This window comes from Cricetulus griseus, chromosome 3 (assembly GCF_003668045.3).
Source record: "Cricetulus griseus strain 17A/GY chromosome 3, alternate assembly CriGri-PICRH-1.0, whole genome shotgun sequence".
NCBI classification, from domain to species: Eukaryota; Metazoa; Chordata; class Mammalia; order Rodentia; family Cricetidae; genus Cricetulus; species Cricetulus griseus.
The window spans coordinates 141,471,633-141,496,658 of record NC_048596.1 but is presented as its reverse complement, the minus strand read 5'-3'; the positions used below and the strand labels follow the sequence as shown (position 1 = coordinate 141,496,658).

At 39.1% G+C, this 25,026-nt stretch overlaps 1 protein-coding gene across 4 annotated transcripts in view; it reads left to right on the top strand.

The window, feature by feature from the left end:
• Herc2 (HECT and RLD domain containing E3 ubiquitin protein ligase 2) overlaps nt 1–25,026 on the top strand; it is a 175,960-nt gene that overhangs the window by 111,756 nt on the left and 39,178 nt on the right. For all 4 annotated transcript variants that reach the window (XM_027404742.2, XM_035442481.1, XM_027404741.2 and 1 more), the window contains 13 exons: nt 2,085–2,196; nt 4,948–5,029; nt 5,128–5,271; nt 6,814–6,904; nt 7,172–7,349; nt 7,507–7,588; nt 7,674–7,845; nt 8,561–8,705; nt 11,476–11,701; nt 18,753–18,924; nt 20,671–20,857; nt 21,517–21,657; nt 24,808–24,999. In XM_027404742.2, coding sequence (XP_027260543.1) covers nt 2,085–2,196; nt 4,948–5,029; nt 5,128–5,271; nt 6,814–6,904; nt 7,172–7,349; nt 7,507–7,588; nt 7,674–7,845; nt 8,561–8,705; nt 11,476–11,701; nt 18,753–18,924; nt 20,671–20,857; nt 21,517–21,657; nt 24,808–24,999 — 1,924 coding nt within the window. The remainder of the gene's footprint in view (nt 1–2,084; nt 2,197–4,947; nt 5,030–5,127; nt 5,272–6,813; nt 6,905–7,171; nt 7,350–7,506; nt 7,589–7,673; nt 7,846–8,560; nt 8,706–11,475; nt 11,702–18,752; nt 18,925–20,670; nt 20,858–21,516; nt 21,658–24,807; nt 25,000–25,026) is intronic.

Genomic DNA, 25,026 nt, shown 5'->3' with positions numbered 1-25,026 from the left:
ACTCTAGTCACAAATGGGCCAGCAACTGTGGGGCGAGCTGGGTTATTCCAGGACTAGCTGGTGTTGGGTTTATATGCTGTCCTGCCTTATTTCAAAACCTCTTCATAATCATTGGAAAGAAAACAGTATGTGCATATTATATATATATTATATAAATATAAAAAATATATAAATATATATAAAATAAATATAAATAAATATATTATTTACAATGTATGTAAGAATTGTAAATTAATGTTTTCTCATTTAGTGGCCACTAAAATGAATTGGGGCAGATATAATTAATATGTCTATTATATAGGTGAGGTAACCATAACTTAGTGATTAATATTTAAAAAAAAAATTGAATACACTAAAAGAAAATAGAGACATTTGAGTACATCTTTAAATTCCCAAATAATACTGTTAATTAGCTAATAATATCTGGATTAATTAGTAGTCTAAGCAGTCTGTCTTAGAATTAGCACCCAAACTGTATGTGTCCACAGTGACTATATTTAGCTGACCATTCAGTATCTAACATAATACCACTCATTGAATACTCTGAATTATCAGTACTTGTTTCCCAACCATATTTTTGACCAAAAATCTATTACATGATAATTTGGTACTTTGTATATTACTTTGTTCAACTTTGCCTTATATCAGATAAGTCAGCCTTTGTACATTTTTATTTCCATACCATGGGGTTTTGATCTCCTAATGTAAATATTTATTGATATATAATATTTATTTTTTAAAAGACCTATTTACATAAAGGGTAGTTTCTAAACTCTAGAATCTTCCATTCCTTGTAAAAATGAGTCAAAAAAGAAAAAAAAATGTAAAAGAAGCATCATGTTAGCACTTGGCATCAAAGTGTCAGCTGAGACAATCTAAACCCTGTCCTATGCACTATGAGCCTTTTTCAAGTTAAGAACTAGAGTACTGTGGCTGATGTTGATTCAGTGTTCTACCATCAAGGACAGGTTAGGATATGGGTTCAGCAAAGTAGGTAGCAACACAGGAATGAGAGGCTTTCTAACTTGTGTTGTAGACAGAAGATATAAGAAAGACAGTAGCATATTGCTTTGACGTGTGTCTATACTAGAATACCTCCAATACCATATAGTAAAATCTATTTAATTCTTTCTTTGAGAAAGAGAATGATCACACAGATGTCTAGGTACAGCACCCTACTTCCCCAGTCTCCTCTCCCCAAATATAAATGCCAAAAGGCTACTTCTAGGTAGAACCTGTTAGGACACTTCTCCAGTGGCTTCATAGGTCCATTTGTGTTCATTATGCACCCTGTTGACAAATAGGACTTGTTTCGAGCCAGTGAAGCAGTGTCATGGTTACTTTGTGTTTAGGAAGAAAGCAGATAATGCACTGGATTATAGAAGCTTTGCCTCACAGAATCTTATGGTGTGGGATTGACTGATTTATCTGATACCAGAATGTTCTCCATCAAAAAGAAAAGCTTAAAATATAAATTCTGCTATTAAAAGATAACATGTTACTGTGTGTGGTGGTATACACCTATAATCCTAGTACCTAGGTAGCTAAGGCAGGCATATCTCTGTGAGTGTGTAAAGAACAGCCTAGTTTAGCTAGTGAGTTCCATGCCAAACAGTGCTACATAGTGAGACACCATCTCCAAGACAAACAAACAAGCAAAGAAACAAAAACAAAACAGATTAACGTCTATAGAAATGTCTGTAGAAATGTTAGCCCTCTGGAACACTTTCTCATACACAGATAGGTAGTTTTATGTGTTAAAGCAAAACTTGTCAAGAGTGTCTAAGAGTAGAATGTGCTGGAGAGATGGCTCAGTGGTTAAGAGCACTGGTAACCCTTCTAAAGGACCCTGGTTCAATTCCCAGCACCCACATGGCAGTTCACAACTGTCTGTAACTTCAGTTCCAGGGGATCCAGCACCTTCACACAGATACACATATAGGCAAAACCTAAATGTACATAAACAAATCTCAATAAATAAATCAATAAATAGTAGAATGTGCTCAATACTTGGAGATGCTGTTTTGTGTGTTAGATGCTTTGTGCTGAATAAGCTTTAATCCTGCCTTTGTTTTCATGTCTAGTCTTATTAGAAAGAAGACTGCAGGGTTGGAGTCAACAGCTACAATAAGAACCAAAGTGTTTGTGTGGGGACTCAATGACAAGGACCAGCTGGGTGGGCTCAAAGGCTCTAAGGTACTTACCCTGTTCCCTATGGCTGTGATGCTTGCTGTGGTTTCTGTCTGAGACACAACAGAAGTCAGGCTCTTTAAATTCCACCTTCTAGATGGGAGTTTTGAATTATTTTTTTCAAAAGTAATACACTCTGTCAGATTGAGTTTGTGAGCAGCTTTTCGCCTTTAGATATAGTTGTATTCTGGCTACGGCAAAAACTAAAACATACGTGAAATGATTTGATCATACATAGGTCAAAACTATAGATTATAACTGTATCTTGCCTTCAGTACAATAAATCATATACTTAGAAAATAATCTGTAAAAATTCTATAGTGGTACAAAGATGAGTAAATTGTGACTTTTTGCTTTCTGGATATTTGAGGTAGTATAGCTTTTTTTTTTCTTTTTTAAAAAGATTTGTTTATTTATTATGTATACAGCTTTCTGCCTACATGTATCCATTCATACTAGCCAGAAGAGGGTACCAGATCTAATTACAGGTGGTTGAGAGCTACCATGTGGTTGCTGGGAATTGAACTCAGGACCTCTGGAAGATCAGTCAGATCTTAACCTCTGAGCCATCTCTCTAGCCTGAGGTGGTATAGCTTTTATGGAGAAAATGGTTTGTGAGCACAGTGAAACAGGACAAATAGACCTGAATGTGCACACTTGTCATGGAGTGGCTTGTGGGTAGAGACTTATTCATTCTCCCTCCCCTTATTCATGCCTGTCTGTTTGTCAGTGTGTGTGTGTGTGTGTGTGTGTGTGTGTGTGTGTGTGTGTGTGTGTGTGTGTGTGTGTGTGTGTTGTGTGTGCGCGCCTGTCTGTCTGTCTGTCTGTCTGTCTGTCTGTCCATTCATCCGTCTGTCCATCCATCCATCCTGACTGTAGTTTCCCTTCCCTCCTCCTTCCAGTCCCTTCCTTCACTGCCCTGGGACCAAGGGAAAGCCATATTTCAGCTTCTGTGCTTGTACTTGATTTAATAAATAGTTGTGTTAAAGGCTAATTTGTGAATTACTTACAAAAAGATGATATTTTCCAAAAATAGGTAACTATAACAAAGCATTAGAATTAGGATTAAATTTATTGTACATTATTGTCTTGTTTGAGAAGGCTCAAAGGACACCTTTCTCTAGATTTTAGTATTGGGAGACAGCTCCTCCATTGGATGAAATGTGCTCTTTTTACTTTTTTTGTGGTGACATCATCAGTCGTGTGCCTCTGTTACCTGTATTGTCAAGAAGCAGAGACTGTTAGAACTCATTTATTTGAACCTCCTCCATGTTCATACTTGAACATTTTTATTGTTATTTGGGCAGCCTTAAATTACATTTATGTCCTAAGGCCCCAGATCCCTATTTTGCAGGGGTTGTTGGCAGTTAGATCTAGGTCTCATCTGGGCCAAGACTTGTTTTACCTCACATTTCCAGGTTATAGTCCATTCTTTATGGTAAAACAAACCACTAAATAATAATAAAGGGTTTCTTAGACCCAGATTTTTAATTTAAATCATATCCATCTACAGTGGAAAACAGAAACATTTAAGCTCCCTCCCTCCCTCCCTCCCTCCCTCCCTCCCTCCCTCCCTCCCTCCCTCCCTCCCTCCCTCTTTCTGTCTTTTCTTTCTTTTTGAGACAGGGCCTCATTATGCATCCCTAGCTGGCCTGGGACTAACTCTGTAAGCCAGGCTGGGGATCACAGAGATCCCCATCTGCCTCTGCATACCATGCTTTGAGATTAAAAGATGTGTCCTACCATGCCCAGTTAGCATACAGTTACTTAGAGATGTGAGCAAAGACAGTGAACAGGCTATTACTTGAAGAGCAGTTTGCCCTTTTATTTTTATCTTTATATTGTGTATTGTTGACCCTTCCTTGTTGCTGTGACAGAATATCTCAAAGAAGCAGCTCAAGGAAAGAAAGATGTGCTTCACCCACATCTTGAGAGGGACGAAGTCTGTCATGGAGGGGAAGGCATGGTGGCAGAAGCTTGCTCATTACACCTGAGCAGATCAGGAAGCAGAGAGAATGTTATGGGCAGTGTTGTGCTTTAACACTCAAGGCCAACCCCAAGTATATCATTTCCTCCACCTAGCCCACCTGCCACAGTATCTTCAATTCTCCAGAATAGTGCCATGAGCTGGAGACCAAATGTTCAAACACATGAACCTGTGGGGGCATTTTGTGTTCAATCATAGCATACGTATTTCATTTATACCTATTAGTAAAGAAATGTTCACATACCTAGGTAGAAAGTGTGACCGCTCATGTCTGTGTTTCAGACTCCAAGTGTTACCAACAGCTGGCTGCTTTTTGGTATGTGTTCATGTATATGGTGTTCCTTAGGCACCACTTTGTTTTTTTGAGATAGAGTCTTTCATGAGTTCCAAACTCACTGATTAGGCTAGGTCAGCTGACCAGCAAGCTCTAAAGGATCCAGCTGCCTTTCTTCCCCGGCATTGAGATTATAAGTACAGGGCACCATGCCTGGCTCTTTTATTGGACTCTGGGGATTGGACTCAAATCCTTGTGACTGAGTCATTTCCCCAGCCCCTGTTCTAATTGTGTACCCCCCCCATCCACTTTAGGTAAATCTAATTGTATTCTTTCATCCCTAAAATAGTTTATATTTATAAGAGCTAAAGACTCCTGTGGCTAAGGTAATCACATATTAATTGTAATTCTGTATATTATCTGTTAAGGTCACTTAGGATTTAAACAGTTTAAACATTATCTTTTTTCTTCCTTTGCTTTAAAAAATCCTATCCAGATCAAGGTTCCCTCATTCTCCGAGACTCTGTCTGCTCTGAATGTGGTTCAGGTGGCTGGTGGTTCTAAGAGCTTGTTTGCAGGTATGATTATTCTAAGACTGGGAAAATTATGTTTTAACACATTTAAAAGGTAGCTTTTATGTTGTGTTACTGAGACTTCCTCTGACTGTTCCTTGCAGTGACTGTGGAAGGGAAGGTATATTCTTGTGGAGAAGCCACAAATGGCCGTCTGGGGCTGGGTATGTCTAGTGGGACAGTTCCTATTCCTCGGCAGATCACAGCACTCAGCAGCTACGTGGTCAAGAAGGTAGCAGTTCACTCAGGTACGAGTCCAGCATCAGTGTGCACTCGCCAGATGTACCTATTGTTCCTGTAGGTGACTGAGGCCCGTAGGGAACTCCATGAAGTATCATTGTGTTCTTTTTCCAGTTTTAGTCAACCACTCAAGAAAAGGTGGATGATATGAATCCTCGGGTGGCCTAAGAGTTAGTTATTAGTACTTAATAAAGCTTTTTGGAAGCCATCATTGTTGGCATTTCAGGTGTGTGGCTGTACCTCTCAAAGGATAGTGTGTTCAGTCCTATAATGATTGCCTCAGGCCCAACATTTTTCAGCTATGAAACTACAAAGTTCTGTTGCTTAAATATGTTACTTTACTGTGAAAAGCCAGTGGCCTTCATCATATTCCCCAAAGTACCCATGAATTCTCAGTGATGAGAAAGCTAATTTTCAAACAAGTTCATTGCTGTCCTTCAGTTTCAGCTTTGGCATCACTGAAATATTCTGAAGCACTGTGATAGGCACCTAAGGGATGGAACTGAACTCTAGATACAAGTTCAGTTCACACTCGTACTGGATAGGGTTCAATACTACTGACATGCAAAACAAGAATTTACTTTTACCCCCTGCTAAGCTCCGGGGGCAGGGTCTGAGCCCACCTGTAAGTCATCTGCCTGTGAAGATCACTGGCTTCTCTGGCTCATCTAGTCCCATGAGCCCCTCTCTAGAGTTGAACTTGCTGTTGCCTCTGATAGCATGGAGTTTTCTGGTGGTAAAAAAAGAGTAGAATGTGAGTACTGGGTACCAGAAGCCCCATCTGCTCCACTGCCTTGGAGCTCAGTGGTTTGTAGAGCCCTGACTATATAGCCAGAGCACATGCCTATAACCTGAGGCCAAGCATTGTACTGGGACAGTGTCAGGGAAAAAGCATAGCTGATGTGTGGTGGCGCACAACTTTAATCCCAGCATTCAGGAGGCAGAGGCAGGACATACTAGTCTACAGAGTGAATTTCAGGATAGACAAGGCTACACAGAGAAACCCTGTCTCATCTGCCCCAAAGTATTTGTCATGGCATTTGACATTCTGCCTACTTATATAAGTGTCTTTATTTTCACTCTTTTTATCTAAGTTTGGACTTTTTATATATTTAAAGTAATGGTAGCTCCATTAACTGTCATTATTATCTTGCTGCTTTTCAGGTAAAAAAAAAATTTTTCCCCCCGAGACAGGGTTTCTCTGTATAGCTTTGGAACCTATCCTGGCATTCTCTCTGGAGACCAGGCTGGCCTCAAACTCACAGATCCGCCTGCCTCTGCCTCCCGAGTGCTGGGATTAAAGGTGTGTGGCCACCAATGCCCGGCTCAGGTACAATATTTTTTAATAATTTGTAATCACTAAAAGTCCATTTATTTGCATATATGTCATCTCGAAAGCTTTTGTAATCACTATGGTGATGGTTCTGTTTATTCATTTAGTTAACACATACACATTGAGTGCATGCTGTATGCCAAGCAGAATGGGTAAGCTAATTGTGAACTTTTTATACACTGCGTTTTGGCAACCTTCTCCTGTATGAATGTTGCAGGTGGCCGGCATGCTACAGCCTTAACTGTGGATGGGAAAGTATTTTCGTGGGGTGAAGGCGATGATGGAAAACTTGGACACTTCAGTAGAATGTAAGATTGTTATCTTCAATCTTATTTATTAGTGAGAAACTAGTAAGAATAGTATATTTTTTCATAGTTGTTTTTCAGAAAATTATTGATAAAAACTATTTATTGAAGTAAATATTAATTTTTAAAAACCTGGATAGATGCACTATGGTTTCACATACTCCCCTTTAAGGTTTGATACTTAGGGTGATGTATATATTTTGTTGACCAAAGATGGGCCATCTCTGTGAAAAGATGTTTGGTAAGGAGTGTTATTTATTCTTGCCTTAGGAACTGTGACAAGCCAAGACTGATAGAGGCCCTGAAAACCAAGCGCATTAGGGACATTGCCTGTGGGAGTTCTCACAGTGCAGCCTTGACATCCAGCGGGGAACTGTACACCTGGGGCCTTGGCGAATATGGCCGTTTGGGACATGGGGATAATACAACACAGCTGAAGCCAAAAATGGTGATTATACATATTTTTATTGCTTATAAGAAAAACTATCAATTTGATTTTTCAAGTGAAGATAAGCTGAAGTCTAGATTTTTAAAGACATGAGCATTAATTGACTTTGGTCTCTGTTCCCATGCCTCATTCTGTTTTTAAATTTGTAATCGAGTAGGTAAAAGTCCTTCTTGGCCACAGAGTAATCCAGGTTGCATGTGGAAGCAGAGATGCACAGACCCTGGCTCTGACTGATGAAGGTAGGAGCTGGTTGTGATACTAAGTTACTGGCTGGGTAGGAATGTTAGGAAGTATTTACCTGAGGTATTTATTTTTTAATCCTAGGTTTGGTGTTTTCCTGGGGTGATGGTGATTTTGGAAAATTAGGCCGAGGAGGAAGTGAAGGCTGTAACATTCCCCAGAACATTGAGAGACTAAATGGCCAGGGTGTATGCCAGATTGAATGTGGAGCTCAGTTTTCCTTGGCACTCACCAAGTCGGGAGTGGTGTGGACATGGTAGGTAAATTGCCTTGGTGTCATTGCTGAAGGCAGGATGTGTGGAGAGCTCTGGATTTGCTCTGTGCCTAGCTTAGGCTGCTTGTAGAACTGTTACTTTTTTACTCACTTGGCATCTTTTTGTGGGGAAAAAAATCTATATTGAATTGTTGAATTGAGATTACTGATAAAATTATGAAAAAGAAAGATCTTATGGTTTGTTTTGTAAAGAAATCTAGAGACATTGTAAGCCAGTTTGCACGAGATCTATATACCTTAAAAACTGTGTTACATTATACTGGAAGCTATATGAAATAGGGAGAACATAACAGACTTCTAACTTCCTTAGGTCCTGAAAAAAAATTTTCTATTTGTGTTTTGTGAAAGCTGATCTTATTTAAAAAGTATGAAGGAATGGGTATCCATACCATCCTTGGAAATACATCCTAGATAGCACTCGGGAGGGGAGTTTACAATGTGGTCTATTCAGTCTGTTTATAAAGAAATCTGTAGTAACTGACCTATTGTATGGCATATCACAGCATGAAAGGTCTTCCCTGCCAGTTTAGTGTGAGTTGATTTGGATTATGTTATATTGTTTTAGAGATCAAGGATCTTGAGTACTGAATGTGACATTATCACTCCACTCTAGAAGGTGTGTGGCAGTTAAAGTTTTCTTATAGCATTGCCAAATTGTAACCATGTAATGACACTAGGACTGTTGCTTTCTTCTCAGGGGGAAAGGGGACTACTTTAGACTGGGCCACGGCTCTGATGTGCATGTGCGGAAGCCACAGGTGGTGGAAGGACTAAGAGGGAAAAAGATCGTGCATGTGGCGGTTGGAGCCCTGCATTGCCTGGCAGTCACAGACTCAGGGCAGGTAAAGTCCAGTGCCTGTGGGAAGGCGTCCTCTTGGTGTGTTCATCATGTTACAGGCCTTGTCTTGTCAGAACTGAAATACTCAGATTAGGTGTGCTGGTGTATACCTAAAATCCCAGCATTTGGAAGTCTGAAGCTGGGGAATAGCTGAAGGCCAGCCTAGGTTACCTAGTGAGTTGTTTCAGGCCAGCCTGGGCTACATTTTCATCATGTCACACCAGGAAAGTAAAAACAAAAAATAACCCCTAAACTCCAGGAATGCTTAGATGATTTTTACTATTAGGTTGGTGCAAAAGTAATCATAATTTTTATGTTATTGAAATTTGCCATTTGCTACTGAAATATATTCTTTTTAATTTATTTTTTATTTAAATTCTTTAATTACTAATCAAATTTTCATACCTATCCCCCCACTGAAATATATTCTTAAGTAATAGTTTACTATACATTATTTTTATTTTTTTACAATTATTTTATCTGTGTGTATATGTCTGCCTGTCTATCTGTGTGCATATGCACACATGTTTAAGTCAGAGGAAAACTTTCTTGAGTTGGTTCCCTCTCTTCACCATGTGAGTCTTGGAGATTGAACTTAGATCATCAGTCTTGGCTACAATGACTTTTACTTGCTGAGCCATCTCAACGACCCCTCTTGTACATCACTTTAATTCACATTTGTCTATCTATATCTATGATACTTGTCATTTATTTTATACTGTTGAAGTGATACTAGACAAAAAACCAAATTTTAGTGATTTTCCTACCCACATTCAGAATGACTCATAAAGCAGTGGCAGCAATTCACAAAACCAGGCATGTGTCTGGTCCAGGAACAGATGGACAGTGCAGTGGTGGCTTAAGACATTTTACAAATGAGATGAGAGCTTTCCAGATGGGAAGCATAGTGGCTGAGCATCCCGAGTTGACAATAACCAGATGACAACAGTCATGGAAGCTGATCATAGAGCTTCATGTGATGTTGCCAACTAACTCAGCTTGGAACATTCTACAGTCTCTCAGTATTTGGAGCAATTTGAAAAGTGAAAAAACTTTCCAGAAGTGGGTCCTTCATGAGCTGTACAAAAGGAAGAGAATATTGTTTTACATTGTCATCTTGTCTTGATCTATGAGTAATGGAACTATTTCTTGATTAGATTGTGATGTGTGATGAAAAGTGGATTGTGTAGGACAGCCATCTGTGACCTGCTTGGAGGTTAGACAGAGAATAAACTCCAAAGCATTTTCCAAAACAAAACATGCACAAAACAAACAGAAAACAAAACAGAAAAAGGCCATGATATTGTTGATGGTGTGCTGCTAGTGTGATCCATTATTGCTTTCTGAATCTTTCCCAAGTCATTGCATCTGAGAAATAGGCTCAGCAAATCAGTGAGATGAATTCTTTGTTCAAATAGTGATTCAAAGATCAAATTAGCTGGGCTGTGATCTTTTGCCTCATCCACCAGAACTCTCATCACCCACCTGCCACTGCTTCAAACATCTTTCAGGGAAAACACTTCCACATCCAACAGGATGCAGAAAATATTTCTAAGAATCAGTCAGATCATGCAGCTTCGATTTATATACTACATGAACAAACAAACTTAGTTTTTATTGGCAAAAATATATCTATTGATTGTAATTGTTCATGTTTTGATTAATAAATGCATGTTTGAATTAACTTACAAGGATTTAAAATTCATACGCCAAAGCTGTAATCTGTTTTGCACCAACCTAATATTGGAGAGCTTTTATGGCGAGCTGTTAAGATGGAGCAGTGTTCATCTTGTTTACTGGTGCATTGCTTAATTGTCAGCACAGGTTGAGTTGGGGATCTTGGTAAACCATCCTTTCCATTTTGAAGTCCATGCTGAAATATAAAAATTATTGAAAATACTCCTACCCCTAAGCTATTAGCAGTTTTTACTTTAGGGAAAAAAATTGATGCATGATAGAAGCTATTACCTACATAATAGAGGCTATACTTCCACAATAGAGGCTATAACTCCACAATAGAGGCTATATCTAAAAGATAGAGGCTACACCTACTTTATTTTGGAAATACACAATATTTGATAGATATTACTAATTTTATTGCCGTGAGAAGAATACGCCATTATTAGCCCATGGAGCAATATTTTAAATTTGGTTTACAGAAATGAAATTAACATATTATTGTTTATTCTGAAGTGAGTTATACTCTATAAAACCTAAAAGCAGATTACTTGCAAATGAGCTTGGTGTTTTTATTTTTCTTTACAATGTATAGTATGATGGATTTACTGCACTTAACCAAAGCTATGATGTACCTGCATTCTCTGTCTCCCACCCAAAATAGGATAAATTAATTAGAATAATGTTAAGTAACATTTATAGATATTTGTAAGCATTTTCATGGTATTTTTTCCCCTCAGAATTGTATGTGCTCATGCTCTTTTGTTACATTGTGAAATGACTTTTTTTTATCTTTAAGAGTGAAGTTTTTAGCCGGGCGTTGGTGGCACACGCCTTTAATCCCAGCACTTGGGAGGCAGAGGCAGGCGGATCTCTGTGAGTTCGAGGCCAGCCTGGTCTTGGCCTGGTCTCCAGAGCGAGTGCCAGGATAGGCTCCAAAGCTACACAGAGAAACCCTGTCTCGAAAAACCAAAAAAAAAAAAAAAAAAAAAAAAAAATGCAGTTTTTAAAAGTACATGACATATGTTTTATGTATTTTCAAGTAAGTGTTTTTAAAAATGTGTGAAATTGAAAAATGTAAATTTTTCCCTTAACAGGTGTATGCTTGGGGGGACAATGACCATGGCCAGCAGGGCAATGGCACAACCACAGTTAACAGAAAGCCCACACTTGTGCAAGGCCTGGAAGGGCAGAAGATCACTCGAGTGGCTTGTGGGTCATCTCATAGTGTAGCATGGACGACAGTGGATGTGGCCACCCCTTCCGTCCACGAACCTGTCCTCTTCCAGACAGCAAGAGACCCACTAGGTGCTTCCTATTTAGGTAATACAACTTAAATCTTCTCAGACATCCTCTTGTAGGTTACATTAGCAGCCTAGGCGTGTGCAATAGAGTGAGACAGGCTGTGCTGCTGTTAACCTCCCGACTGGCCATTATGATCTCTTTACTTTGCAGCTTCTGTCTCCTTTTATTTGGGTAGCTGATCTTTGTGTGATCTGCTTCGTTCATTCGATGTGATACCCTGTAGAATCAATCATCTTAGATTGCTGTTTGTGTCAAAAATTGGTTACTTTTTGTTGCTGACTTAATGCTTCATGCTTTATTCATTCATTGAAGGACATTTAAATTTTTTTTGGTTGTTATAAATAAACATTCTTTATGATACCAAGGTTTTTTTGGTGAGTGAAAACAAGTTTTTGATTCTTTATATAAATGCCCAAGAATGTCTTTATAAGTGTATGCCATTAGAAACTACCAAATTGTTTTCTATAGTAACAATACTCTTTTACATTTTTGTTAGCAATGGATGAATAATCCAGTTTTCCCCATCTCCTCACTGTTTTTGAAAAAAATATTTTAATTACTAGAGAATTTGATACAGCGTGTTTGGATCATATTCACCCTCAGTTCATCCCCTTAACTCCTCCCAGATTTTCCATTTCCCTGTTTTTTTTTTTTTTTTTTTTTTAAGTTTAATGATCCATGGACTCCCAATTTGTGCCAATCTATACATAATTTCTGGGCGTGGAGCTGTTTATTGAAGTGGGGGTCCACCTAATAGGAAAAGTGACTCCCTCTCCCAGAGACTACCAGCTGTCAATAGATCCTCACTTAGAATGGGGGCTCTTGAACCACTTTGCACTCCATGGTAGAATATTAACCCAATTGATCTTGGACAAATTTCATGCAGGCAGTCACACACAGCTACTGAGTTCATGAGAGAATTGCCATGTCCAAAAAGCACTGTTCATAAATTTATTTTTCATTGAGAATTTCATACATGGGTACTGTGTTTACCTCAATTTACCCCCACCCTCTTCAACTGCTCTCATCCTCCCATTCATGACTCTTCTTTAGTAGTTATTACACACACACACACACACACACACACACACACACACCCTCCCATTCATGACTCTTCTTTAGTAGTTATTACACGCACGCACGCACGCACGCACGCACGCACGCACGCACGCACGCGCGCGCGCGCCCTCTTACTGAATCCATTTAGTGTTGCTTATAGGTACATGTGTTTAGGGCTAACCACTTGAGATTGGATAACCTATCAGGGGACTGGTCCCTGGTGAAGACTGAATCTCTCTCAGCAGCCATTGCTTCTTTGAGTGGTAGAGCCTTGTGAGATTTTTCCCATTCGTGTTGGCATGCAGCTGATGTGTTGTCATGTTGATATGTTTAGGTGACCATATTGTTAAGATTTCATGGGTCTAGCTTCCCTGTCATAGATGGAAGATAGTATACTGTAGCAAATGCCCTGGTTCTCTGACATCGAGTCTTTCTGCACCCTCAGTATTTCACAGTATTCCTTGAGATCCGGGTTCACAGTTCTTAGTTTTGCCATTGTGATGAGTGTGTGATGGCATCTCACTAATGGATATGCTTACTTACTTACTATGGTGGTTTGAATGAGAAATGTCCCTCATAGGCTTGGGCTTTTCAGTACTGGGTCCCCAGTTGGTTACAGCATTGAGGGAGATTATGGGGAGTTGCAGCCTTGCTGGAGGAAGTAAACCATTGAGAATGCATTTTGAGAGGGAGAGTGTGCGTGCATTTTGAGAGTGTTACAGCCTCACCCCACTTCCAGTTCTCTCTCTACTTTGTTTTTACTGTTGAAGATGTCTTCTTTCTATTTCCTGCTCCTGCCACCTGCTGCTTTGCTTCCCTGTTGTTTTAGACTCTCCCTGCATAACATAAGCCAAAATAAATTCTTCTCACAGCAGAAGTAACTAATTACGCTTAACTTACTATCTTTGTAAAAATATACCATTAATAATGCCCCCCCCCCATGGTTTCTCACTGTGGATTTTTTTTTTGTCTGCTGTTAAGTTTAGAGTTTTTATATATACCAGATGCTTCACATTCATTTTTAGATATGTGATCTGTATATTCTTTCTTCTGTTTTATGGGTGTCTTTTGTTTATTTTGTTTTTTCATAACATAAATGTTTGTAATTCTGATAAAACTTAATTCATTAGTTTTTTCTTAAGGATTTCTTTTTTGGGGAGTGGTCAAACCTGAGGTATAATTTTTCAGTCTTGAATCCTAAGGGTTTTTCCTGCTGTTTTGTTTTTTTCTCCTGGAAGATTTATAATTAAGTGGTAGTTCATGTGTAATATCTGAGACTTTGACTGGTTTTCCTTTTCCTCGCTTATATAAAATGATTATCCCACTGTAGAAAGCTGTTCTTCTGACTTGCTCCTAAAAATTTATTAGAAATAATTGGAGCACATTTGTGTATATTTGTTTCAGTTTTACTCCATTGATCCTTTATGTCGGTATCACATAGTCTGGTATTACACTTACAGTTTTTAAATTGGGTAGACCTTATTCTGACCCATTTTCAAAATTGTTCAAGTTGTTGTAGTTCTTTAGCCTTTTCACATAGATCTTAGGGTGAGCTTGTCTGTTTTTAGAAAAACTCTTGCTGGGATTCTGATACATACTGCATCAAGTCTGCATATCATCTTGAATAAAACTAATCTCTACTATGTAGGGTTTTCCAGTCTCTCTCTCTCTCTCTCTCTCTCTCTCTCTCTCTCTCTCTCTCTCTCTCATTCTCTGTGTGTGTAGTGAAGTGTATGTGTGTGTTTAGATATTCTTTGGCTTCTTTACTGTTGTCATCATTATTATTTTGAGTATGAATTTTCCTGACATCTAGCAACATTAGAGTTCTAGGTCCAGCAGTCTTGCCATAATAGGAAATGAAAGGGAACATATGGATGCATATACTTTTGGCAGAATAATTCTTTGTACTGTCAGAGACTGATTAATACCTTGCTTTCCATCTTGTAACCAGAGGGTCTTTCTGTAGGAAATTGTTAATACTGTGGCTCTTGCCCGATCATTACTTGTGATGCTGTGAGCTCAACTTGTATGTTCCTCTAGATTATGAGTAGCCTCTGCTTATTTGAATGGAGGGAAGGGCCAGACATGTATTTAAGTAGTAGAGCACTTGCCTAGCAAGCACAAGGCCCTGGGTTTGATGCCCAATATAAGAACACTAAAGGGTAGAGGGACAAATTCAGTACACCAACACATAGGAAGCAGAGGCTTTTACGTTGAGATCTTGAGCAAGAAGAGTATACTGATTTAGAGGGCGGCCTCTGTCCCAGGGTCTTAAGTAGGAAGGATACAGAGTAATGTTTGTAACGAGACTTAAGCCTTAATTTGTAGTTCCATTTTCAGCTTTACTGGTTTCTGTTCTCACCTTCATTAGTTCCTCCTTTGTGCTTTAGGTTTATTTTGCTCTTTTTTGATTTGTTAAGACTGCTATAGATGGGGCAGGACATAAAAAAAGAATGTTATGGATAATTAATGTAAAGTTTTTCTTTTTTAAATATAAGCTTTTATGAATTTCCCACTTACAATTGCTTTAGCCACATCCACATTATCAAATTTTGATGTGTTTTTTTCATTGCCATACATAATAAAATTTTAATAATACCATCATACCAATATTATCATGTGATATTAATAAATTGATACCATTACATATAATGCTAATGGTTTTATTAATAATGGATTAACAAAGGCTTATAAATCCTGTTTGTAGGTGATAACTGGTATGTGCTTTTCTTAGAATGTCTCTGTCCAGCTTTTGTTGTCAGTGTATTCCTGGCTTGATGACATTATATGCTTAGTGTTTCTTTCTTTTAATGTATCTTTTAAATTTGTGTAGGATTATGATTTCAATAGAATTAAAAACAGGTGAGCCTGTAGTCTTCTGCATGTGCTTAACTATACATTTAGTATCCTAACAGATAACTAATTCTCTGGTGGGTTTTATGTCTCTGATGGAACTTGTTACAACTGCTAGTGTAAAGTTGGTTGCAAAGTTTTCTTATTTTCTGTATAATATTTGTAGACTTTGTAGGGATTTTGTCATCCTCAGTTTTTATTGGCAGTTCTGTTTTTTTCAGTTTGACTTGAGATTTGGTATTTTTTTCCTCAACAACTTTGTACTATCCATCCTGGTCCTCCAGCCCCTACACCCTCCCCCCCCCCAATTGATGTCTGCTATAATCTGTACTAACTCTTTTAATTTAATTTATTCTTTTCTAGTTTCATTTTAACAAATATAGGCTTTTGATTTTAGGATGTTTCACTTGGGGTTAACAACCCCATGATCAGTTCTCTGCATTTTGATTGCTTGTAGATTCCTGCAATGCACCTTGTCTTGAAAAAACAAAAAAAAACAAAAAAAAAAAAAACATTTTTAATGGGGTGGGGGTGAGAGCCGGAACTACCTGTGGCTATAAGCTTAAGTTATTAGAATGCAGATCCATGATCTTACCAGTCATGAATAGGTGGCATGATTTTTCTTCTTGATGAACAGGTCTTAAAATCTAGCTTTAAGATCTTAAAGACAGCTGTGCTTAGCACCATGCTATAACTGCCACTGTTGCACCTTTGGGGGATATCTTGCCTTGCTGGTCATTCTTGTGGTTCCTGGGTGTCTCACCTGGGATTGTACCATTCATTGCTTTCCTACTTTAGTAGCTTCCATAGCAGCTTCTTATACTATGAAAGCTAGGCCACTGGGACTCTTTTATCCAAAGTCCATTGAGTCTTCAGCAATGATTAACTTTCAACTTTGGGAGGCAGCCAAGGGCAACAGTAATAGACTACATTGTTTTGGAAGTCTCTTGGACACCCTTACCAACAGCTTGAAAGGAAGTTTCTCGTGCCTGGAACTAGGGTTCTGTGGCTTGTTAGGGGAGCATTATCATTTTAAGTGTCTTAATTTTATTTAAACCATAAACATACACTTGTGTATTATGTGTAATTTTAGATAAATATAAAAAGTTCTGATGTCCTATAGCTTTTCCAAACATCCTTAATGTTATATTTAGCACACCTCCCTCCCATTTCTGTATTGTCCTCCCTCATCCCCAGTTACAATCCCCCTCCTATTTTTCTAACTTCACCCTTTATATCACTTGTACCCTGAGAGCCTCTCTCTTGAGTGCCCATCCCCTACTACCACTGTCATACTTACTTTCCGATTTCTGTAGTTACTCTAGGTTATACACTCACACCTGTAGAGCTAGGAACTACATATGAGAGACAGCATGCAGCATTTGTCTTTCTGGGTCTGGGGTGACTCATTCATTATACTGTGTTCTACTTCTGTCCATTTATCTGCAGATTTCATTTTTCTTACAGCTGAATAAATAATATTTCATTGTATATATGTAGCACATTTTCATTATCCATCCATCAGTTAAAGGGACACTTAGGTAGTCTTTGCTTCCTAGCTATTATAACTAGGGGGGCTTTGATCATATACCAAAAATTTTGTTTGTCTAATTTAATGAACTATGACTTTTTAAAGTGTTCCCTTACAATATTATGAATTTCTTTGGTGTCTGTTGTAATGTTTACCTGCTCATTTGTGATTTTGTTTATTTGGGTCATCTATTTTGGTTAGTGGGGCCAAGGGTCTGTCAATTTTGCTTGTCTTTTCAAAGAACCAGTTCTTAGATTTGTTGATTCCTTGTTTTATTTCCCTCCCTCCCTCATGCTAAATTTTCTACTTAACCTAGTCATAGGGGTAATTTCTAGTCACCATCTTAACCTGGAGGTCTTCACCAGAAGTTGGTTTGGATATTTTCATATTGTCATGTTTTTACTTACTTTTTGGAATAGATGAAGTGTTTTCTTTGCTGGTTATAATATGTCTGTCACATTATAGAACTATATTGATCAGTTTTGTCAGTTTGACACAAACTAGTATCATTTGGGAAGAGGGACTCTTGAGGAAATTACATCCATCAGATTGTCTGTACACAAGTGTATAGGATATTTTCTTGATTGATGATTGATATTGGCAGGCCCAGCTCACTGTGGGTCAACCCTGGGCAGGTGGTCTTAGGGTATATAAGAAAGCAGGCAGAATATACTATGAAGAACAAGACATTAAATGGTATTCCTCCATGAGCTCTGCATCAGCTCCTGCTTTCAGGTTCCTGTCTTAAATCCCTACCCTGACTTTCCTCAGTGATGGTTTGTGGTGTGCAAGCAAACCATATGTGTAAGCAAAAGGAACTCTTTCCTCCCGAAGTTGTTTTTCATTATACTGTTTTATTACAGCAATAGTAACCCTAAGACAATGACAAAATTCAGAACATATGGTTAAAGCTACAATTAGTAGGATTAGAAAGCCTCTTAATTGGATACAGATTTTATAAAAGTATTTTATTTTATATTTTATAAAAGTATTTTATTTAATATTCATGCATGTTGGCTGGGCATAGTGGCACACACTTTTAATTTTAGCACTCTGGCGGCAGAAGCAGGAGGATCTCTGTGAGTTAGAGGCCACAGAGTGAGTTCCAGGACAGCCAGAACTGTCTACATAGTGAAAACCTGTCTCAAAAAAAAAAAAAAAAAAATCTTGCATGTCTCTAATGTTTAGATCAAATCCAACCCTATTCCATCCCCTCCAATTTCTCTCCTATGCCCTCATCACTTCCCTCCTCCTGCTTCTCTCAGTACTCACTGAGTCAGTTTAGTGTTACCTGTATTTATGTGGGTATAGGACCATCTACAGGAGCATGGATAACCTACAGTGGCAACCATTCCCTAATAGTTCCTCAAAGGTGGACAGAACTTCCCAGAGCCTCTTCCCCATGCACACTGAGATTTTGGCTGCCAAGGAAAGAGCCTTTGAGAACACTTGGTGCATTGTGAATCATAGGGTCTTCCAGTCTGGCTCATGTGTTCAGGTGCTGCTTCATAAACGGCAAAGTGCAGATTGTGATTTGTTTTCAAAATAGTCTAAGCGATTAAGCCATATAGAAAAAGAGCAATCTGTGATCTTCAAAACAACTTTGATTTTTGTTTCCCTTTTTAGGTGTGCCTTCAGATGCTGATTCTTCTTCTGCCAGCAATAAGATAAGTGGTGCAAATAACTGTAAGCCTAATCGCCCTTCTCTTGCCAAGATCCTCCTGTCACTGGAAGGAAATCTGGCCAAGCAGCAGGCCTTATCACACATCCTTACAGCACTACAGATCATGTATGCCAGGTAGGCTTGTGTGGTAGTTTGTAAATCCTGCTGTGATGTGAACTTTGTGACTTTGTAATATTTTAATTGACCAGATGTTTATGAGAATGTTGTACTATTGTCTGAAGTGCTACCAGTTTGCAAGTCACATATCCTTGCTGGTGATTAGTGGGAATCTTGGTGCTTTACAACTGAGTTTTGAAATATGAATCAGAAAATCAAGCTTACGGTTTTTTGTTTTTGTTTTTGATAATTCTCTATCAGTAGGTAAGAGGAAGAATGAGTTGATTCTAATTTAAGGTGATGTTTAAAAGGCTTATTCTTGCTGAGCAGTGGTGGCGCATGCCTTTAATCTCAGCATTCGGGAGGCAGAGGCAGGCGGATCTCAGAGTTCCAGGCCAGCATGGTCTACAGAGAGAGTTCAGGGATACACAGAGAAATCTTGTCTCAAAAAAACAAAACAAAACAAAACAAAAAAACAAAAAAGAATAAAAGTATTATTCTTTTCATTCACTTGATAAGATAGTTTTTGCTATCTTACACACTCATCTGTTGCTGTTGTCTTGAAGCCTATTGTAATCAGCTTTCCAGCACTGTAAGAAAACACCAGAGACAGTCTGCTTAAAAAGAGGAAGATTTTATTTGGTCCACAGTGGTTGGCCCCAGCTTTGGGCCTCTGGTAGTGCATCAGAGGCAGAGCAAAACCTGCCCACCTCGTTGTCAGAAGTTGAAAAGAGAAGGAAGCAATTAAGGTTCCAGTCCCTGTAGTGACATGCTCTCCTGACCCTAGGATTCCCCCTAGATCCCATCTCTTACAAGTCCTACCACCTCGCAGTAGCAATACCTGGGCAGCAGGGCTCTACCACCTGGTAGTTAGCAAAACTTAAGTGAGTACTTTATTAGTTAATATGTCCTAGGTGTGGATCTGATAATTGTGCTTATGTAACTTAAGAGCAAAGCCTAAACAGTCATCAAGGGGACAGTTAATCTGCTGCTTATTATATCAAGTTTTCATTAGACATCAACTATCTATTCCTCAAGCTTCAACTGCAGCCCAACAAGTTTTCCTAGACTGAGCTAGAGGCTGACTCTGTTCTGATTTTACCAGTGGTTCTTAGCCTTCTTAATGCTACAGCCCTTTAATACAGTTCCTAATGTTATGGTAATCCCCATCCATAAATTTATTGTCTTGCTACATCATAGCTTTAATTTTGCTACTGTTATGAATTATAATATAAATATCTGATATGTAGGATATCTGATATGCAACCCTTAGGAAAGAGTCATTTGACCCCAAAAGGGGCAGATCCATAGGTGGAGAATCACTACATTACATAGTCTTTCATTTGTTGTTACTGTGTCTTCTAAAATACAACCATGTGTTGTTTAATATAACAGTGAGGTTACATTCTGAGAAATGCACTATATTAATGTTATAAGGACTTTGTTATATGCATGTAAATTAAGCTCACTGGGACATTTCTAGTTGATACAGTTGTATAAAATCATAGTTTAATGTAAAGTCCATTGTGGATTGAAATGTTACTATGTGTCTTATACTTATAAATAAGATCGGAATATACATTTTAGCTTAGAGCTGTTGGCTACTGATATGTGGTTAAAATACACAGTACTTTTCTAAAACTCATCTATACATAGCCTATAAAACTGAAGATATGCTTTTAGTGAGCACTCAACCCATCCTGCTGCTTCTTATGGTGCCCAGATGAAAGGGTGGCTTAAACTCCTAGCCTTCTCTTCTGACAGAGATGCAGTGGTTGGAGCCCTGATGCCGGCCGGTATGCTCGCCCCAGTGGAATGCCCTTCATTCTCCTCCTCAGCACCTGCTTCTGATGCATCAGCAATGGCCAGTCCCATGAATGTAGAGGAAGGTTTGCTGGCTACTGATCACGAGGACCGATTGAGTCCAAATCTATGGCAAGAAAAGAGAGAGGTAAAAGCGTAGCTTAAGGCAGTGTTAAATTTGAAAGGGAAGGTAGCTCTTTGTGTCTAGGAAATTCTACTTATTCTGTCACTTAATTTTTGTGTCTGCTATTCAATTTTGAGTTTGACCTAGAAGCTGGGCATGGTGGCACATGCCTTTAATCCTAGTGCTTGGGAGGCAGAGGCAGGTGAATCTCTGTGAGTTCGAGGCCAGCCTGGTATACAGAGAAAGTCCCAGGACAGTATGGGTTGATACACAGAGAACCCTGTCTCAAGAAATAAACAAATCAAAAAAGAAAAAAAAAGAAAGAAAGAAACTTCCCCCAATCTTGAGTTTGACTTGGTGAAATGTATTCTATTTAAATTGATTTCTTAATGTTGAACTGAAAATAGATTTATTCTATTAAGTTTAATAGAATTCTGAAGTGTTAAAAACCAGAAAGTTGAAAAGTGTGTTAACTTGTTTGGAAAAGACTCCTTAGAGACATGTGAGTGCAGTCGTACTGTGATTTGTGGGCCTGCCATTTCTACAAGGCTGTTTTGGCTCACTAGGGGTGCTAGATGAGAATCTGATATAAGTGCTAGATCATTCCAAAATACTACAAATGGTTTCAGTGTTCCATTGTGCCGAGCTTCTTAAACATTTCCTCTGATGTATTCTCCAATTAGATCGTCTCCTCCGAGGATGCTGTGACCCCCTCTGCAGTGACACCATCTGCTCCCTCAGCTTCTTCCCGGCCGTTTATCCCAGTGACAGATGACCCAGGAGCTGCTAGCATCATTGCAGAAACTATGACCAAAACCAAAGAGGTCAGAAGACATTCTTTGACTTGAAATATAAAATTGCCTTAATTGTACTTGAAAGTTCAGGAATCGTATTTAGAGCTAGAATGTTCTGTACTTCGTATATCAATCACAGAGCTCTCCATAAAGTTCAGAGACAGTGGCAGTAGTGTATACTACTTGGGAAAACCACAACTTATTGATGTAATTTTTAAAGTGTCTTAGCCTCTGCTTTTATTGCTGTAAAGAAACACCATGACTGCCGGGAGTTGGTGGTGCATGCTTTTAATCCCAGCACTCGGGAGGCAGAGGCAGGCAGATCTCTGTTAGTTTGAGACCAGCCTGGTCTACAAGAGCTAGTTCCAGGATAGCCTCCAAAGCCACAGAGAAACCCTGTCTTGGGAAAAAAAAAAGAAAAGAAAAGAAACACCATGACCACGGCAACTCTTAAAAAAAGCATTTAATTGGGGTGGCTTGCTTACAATTCCAGAGGTTCAGTCCATTATCATCATGATGGGTAGCATGGTGGTGTGTAGGCAGGCATGGTGCTGGGTATGAGAGTGCTACATCTTGTAGGCAACAGGAAGTCAGCTGACTCACACTGAGCAAAAGAGACCTCAAAGCCCACCCTCAGTGACATACTTCCTCCAACAAGGTCACACCTCCTAATAGTGACACTCCCTTTGGGGGCAAATTTTCTTTCAAGCCACCACATTAAGTATATCAATATTTGAGTAGGAAAATGAAGCCATAAGAAAACTGGCAAAGGAGTTAAGTAAGAATGAGAAGGGGAATGATAGAGGTTTAAGTAGTTGAGAAAGCTGTAGAGAAGGCATAGAGAAAGAAAGGATAGTCATAAAAGCCTTTTCCAGTGAGATACAAGTTATAACATCTAAATGAACATGTAAATAATAAAAAATAAAAATTGACGAATCAGTAAGATGAAGTAAGGCATTTTAGCCTCTCGGTCAGTGTCCTCTCATTGAGGCCTGGATATCTTTTATGTCATTGTGCATGGTTGCAGGGAGGTTGCTTATCCATGATACCCCAGATGAGAAGGATTTGGTTCCCATGACTGAAATCTGCTTTCTGCCATGAGCCCTTAGTCTAAGGCCTCCTGTAGATTACAGCCTTGCCTTGGGTGTGTTGGGGTATTGTTCTTTCCACATGCCGAATATCCACAACTCATTTCTGCTTTTATTGTGTTACTTGCCCAGACAATGGTGGGTTTCCTCTGGAGAATTTCTTCTGGTCTTAGCTTCAAGTTTCTTGCTACACTTGTGCTTTTTAGTAATAATATGATAGGAGCAGACAGATTAGACAGACAGACAAGATATCCTGGTAAAATGGTAGGTTAGAAACCATATTTGTGAATGGATCAAAAAAAAAAAGTTATGATTAAAAAAATATCCTACTGTGTGGTGGTGGTGCACGCCTTTAATCTCAGCACTCAGGAAGCAGAGGCAGGTGAATCTCTGTGAGGTCAAGGCTAGCCTGGTCTACGGAGTAAGTTCCAGGACAGCCAGAGCTAAACAGAGAAACCCTGTCTCCAAAACAAAAAAACAAAATCCTGAAAAAGACAGAGCTAAAGAAAACCGAAACAAACATTGGCGGGATCTTTCTGTGAACAAAGCAGCAAAGCTACCAATGCTCTTCTTGTCCTCTCTCTGTGTACATGCTGCATGGTGCAGCCTGGACAACCTCTCTCTGATTGTAGTGCTGCTGATAATGGCAGCCTCTGCCCCATGTGAGCAGCCTGCTGCAGCTGAGCATCAGTGGTTTGCCTGCTTTGTCTACTTTAGCTCTCTCTTACAGGATTTTTCTTTTATTTTTTTTCTTTCCTTTCCCTAGAGAAACGGTTTCTCAGTGTAATAGCCCTGGCCGTCTTGGAACTTTGTAGACCAGGTGGGCCTTGAACTCACAGAGATCCACCTGCTTCTGCCTCCCAAGTCCTGGGATTAAAGGTGAACACCACCAATGCCCAGTGTATGTGTGTGTGTTGTTTTTGTTTTTGTTTTTAAACTTAACCTAGTTTTGTAAATCCGTTCACGCAGATATGGTTTCTAATCTACCATTTTTCCAGGATGTTTTGTCTGTCTATATCTGTTTGCCTCTGCTATATTGTTAGAATCATGGGTTTCTATTCTATTTAAGTGTGCTACTTATTTCTGTCATTGTTTAAGAGCCAGGTTTTCCCTCATAAGTCTGGGCATTTCCTTTCATCGATGTTGGGGGTAACAGAATTAAATAAAGTGTGTGTGGGGCTGGGATATGGGGGTCACACACATGAAAAACCAGACTATGTCATCAATTTACAGTTTAGTCCCCATTTAAGTATCCAGATTTTTATGCTGGCTGTTACCTACATAGTTTCAGGTATCTTTGCTTGTGCACAGGCACTGGTATTCAAAGCCAGTCTATCTTGAGGGACTACATCATCACTTGACTTGCAGCCACCCCACCTTCATGCTGGCTGGATTCTTCACTTGGCTTGGCTCTACTGCACCAGGCACCCCATCAGTAGATACCACCCTCACCTCATACCTAGTACCATAGCAGCTCACCTTATCTTGCTCACGTTCTTCTCATGCCAGCTTTCCCACTTAGGGACAGTTTCCCACTTAGGACAGTGCATTGTTTTATTAATAGATTCCCTTGATTCATCCCATAGTCACTATTGACAGGAAGAATATTCAATGAATATGACGCATAGCCATCTGTGTAATTAGAAAGTCACTGTAAGTTCAGTCTAGAATCAATTTTTGTTTCTGGCAGTCTTCTGGTATGAGACTAATGAAAAACTTATCCTGAAGAAAGCATAGTTTTTTCTTTTAGGTATAAAGATGATAGTATGATTTCCTTACTACAAGTTTATCAGTGAGACACAGGCCATTCTCTGGATTATATCCTTAAATCCTTTCCATTTCTGTTGTTATTTCTTTATAGTTCAAGGCATTATTCTTTGATGGATGCTATTATTGCTCTGTAAAATAGTTCCTTGCTTTTGAAAGTCTGATACATAGCTTAGTGGGGTTATTGGGGTCAGTCATGTCTTGATCTGGTTTTTAATGTCCCTTCCCCATTCCTGATAATGTCCTTTGGGTTCCTGGAAAAATTGATGACTTTTGTCCTTCAATATTTCATTCTCTTTTAACTGTTAATTTTCAATTGATTTAGGATGTTGAAAGCCAAAATAAAACATCAGGCCCAGAGCCCCAGTCTTTGGATGAGTTCACCAGTCTGCTGATCGCTGATGATACCCGGGTGGTGGTGGACCTGCTCAAGTTGTCAGTCTGCAGCAGGGCTGGAGACAGGGGCAGGGATGTGCTTTCTGCTGTGCTGTCTGGCATGGGCACTGCCTACCCACAGGTGAGTGATGGGGAAGACACTATATGT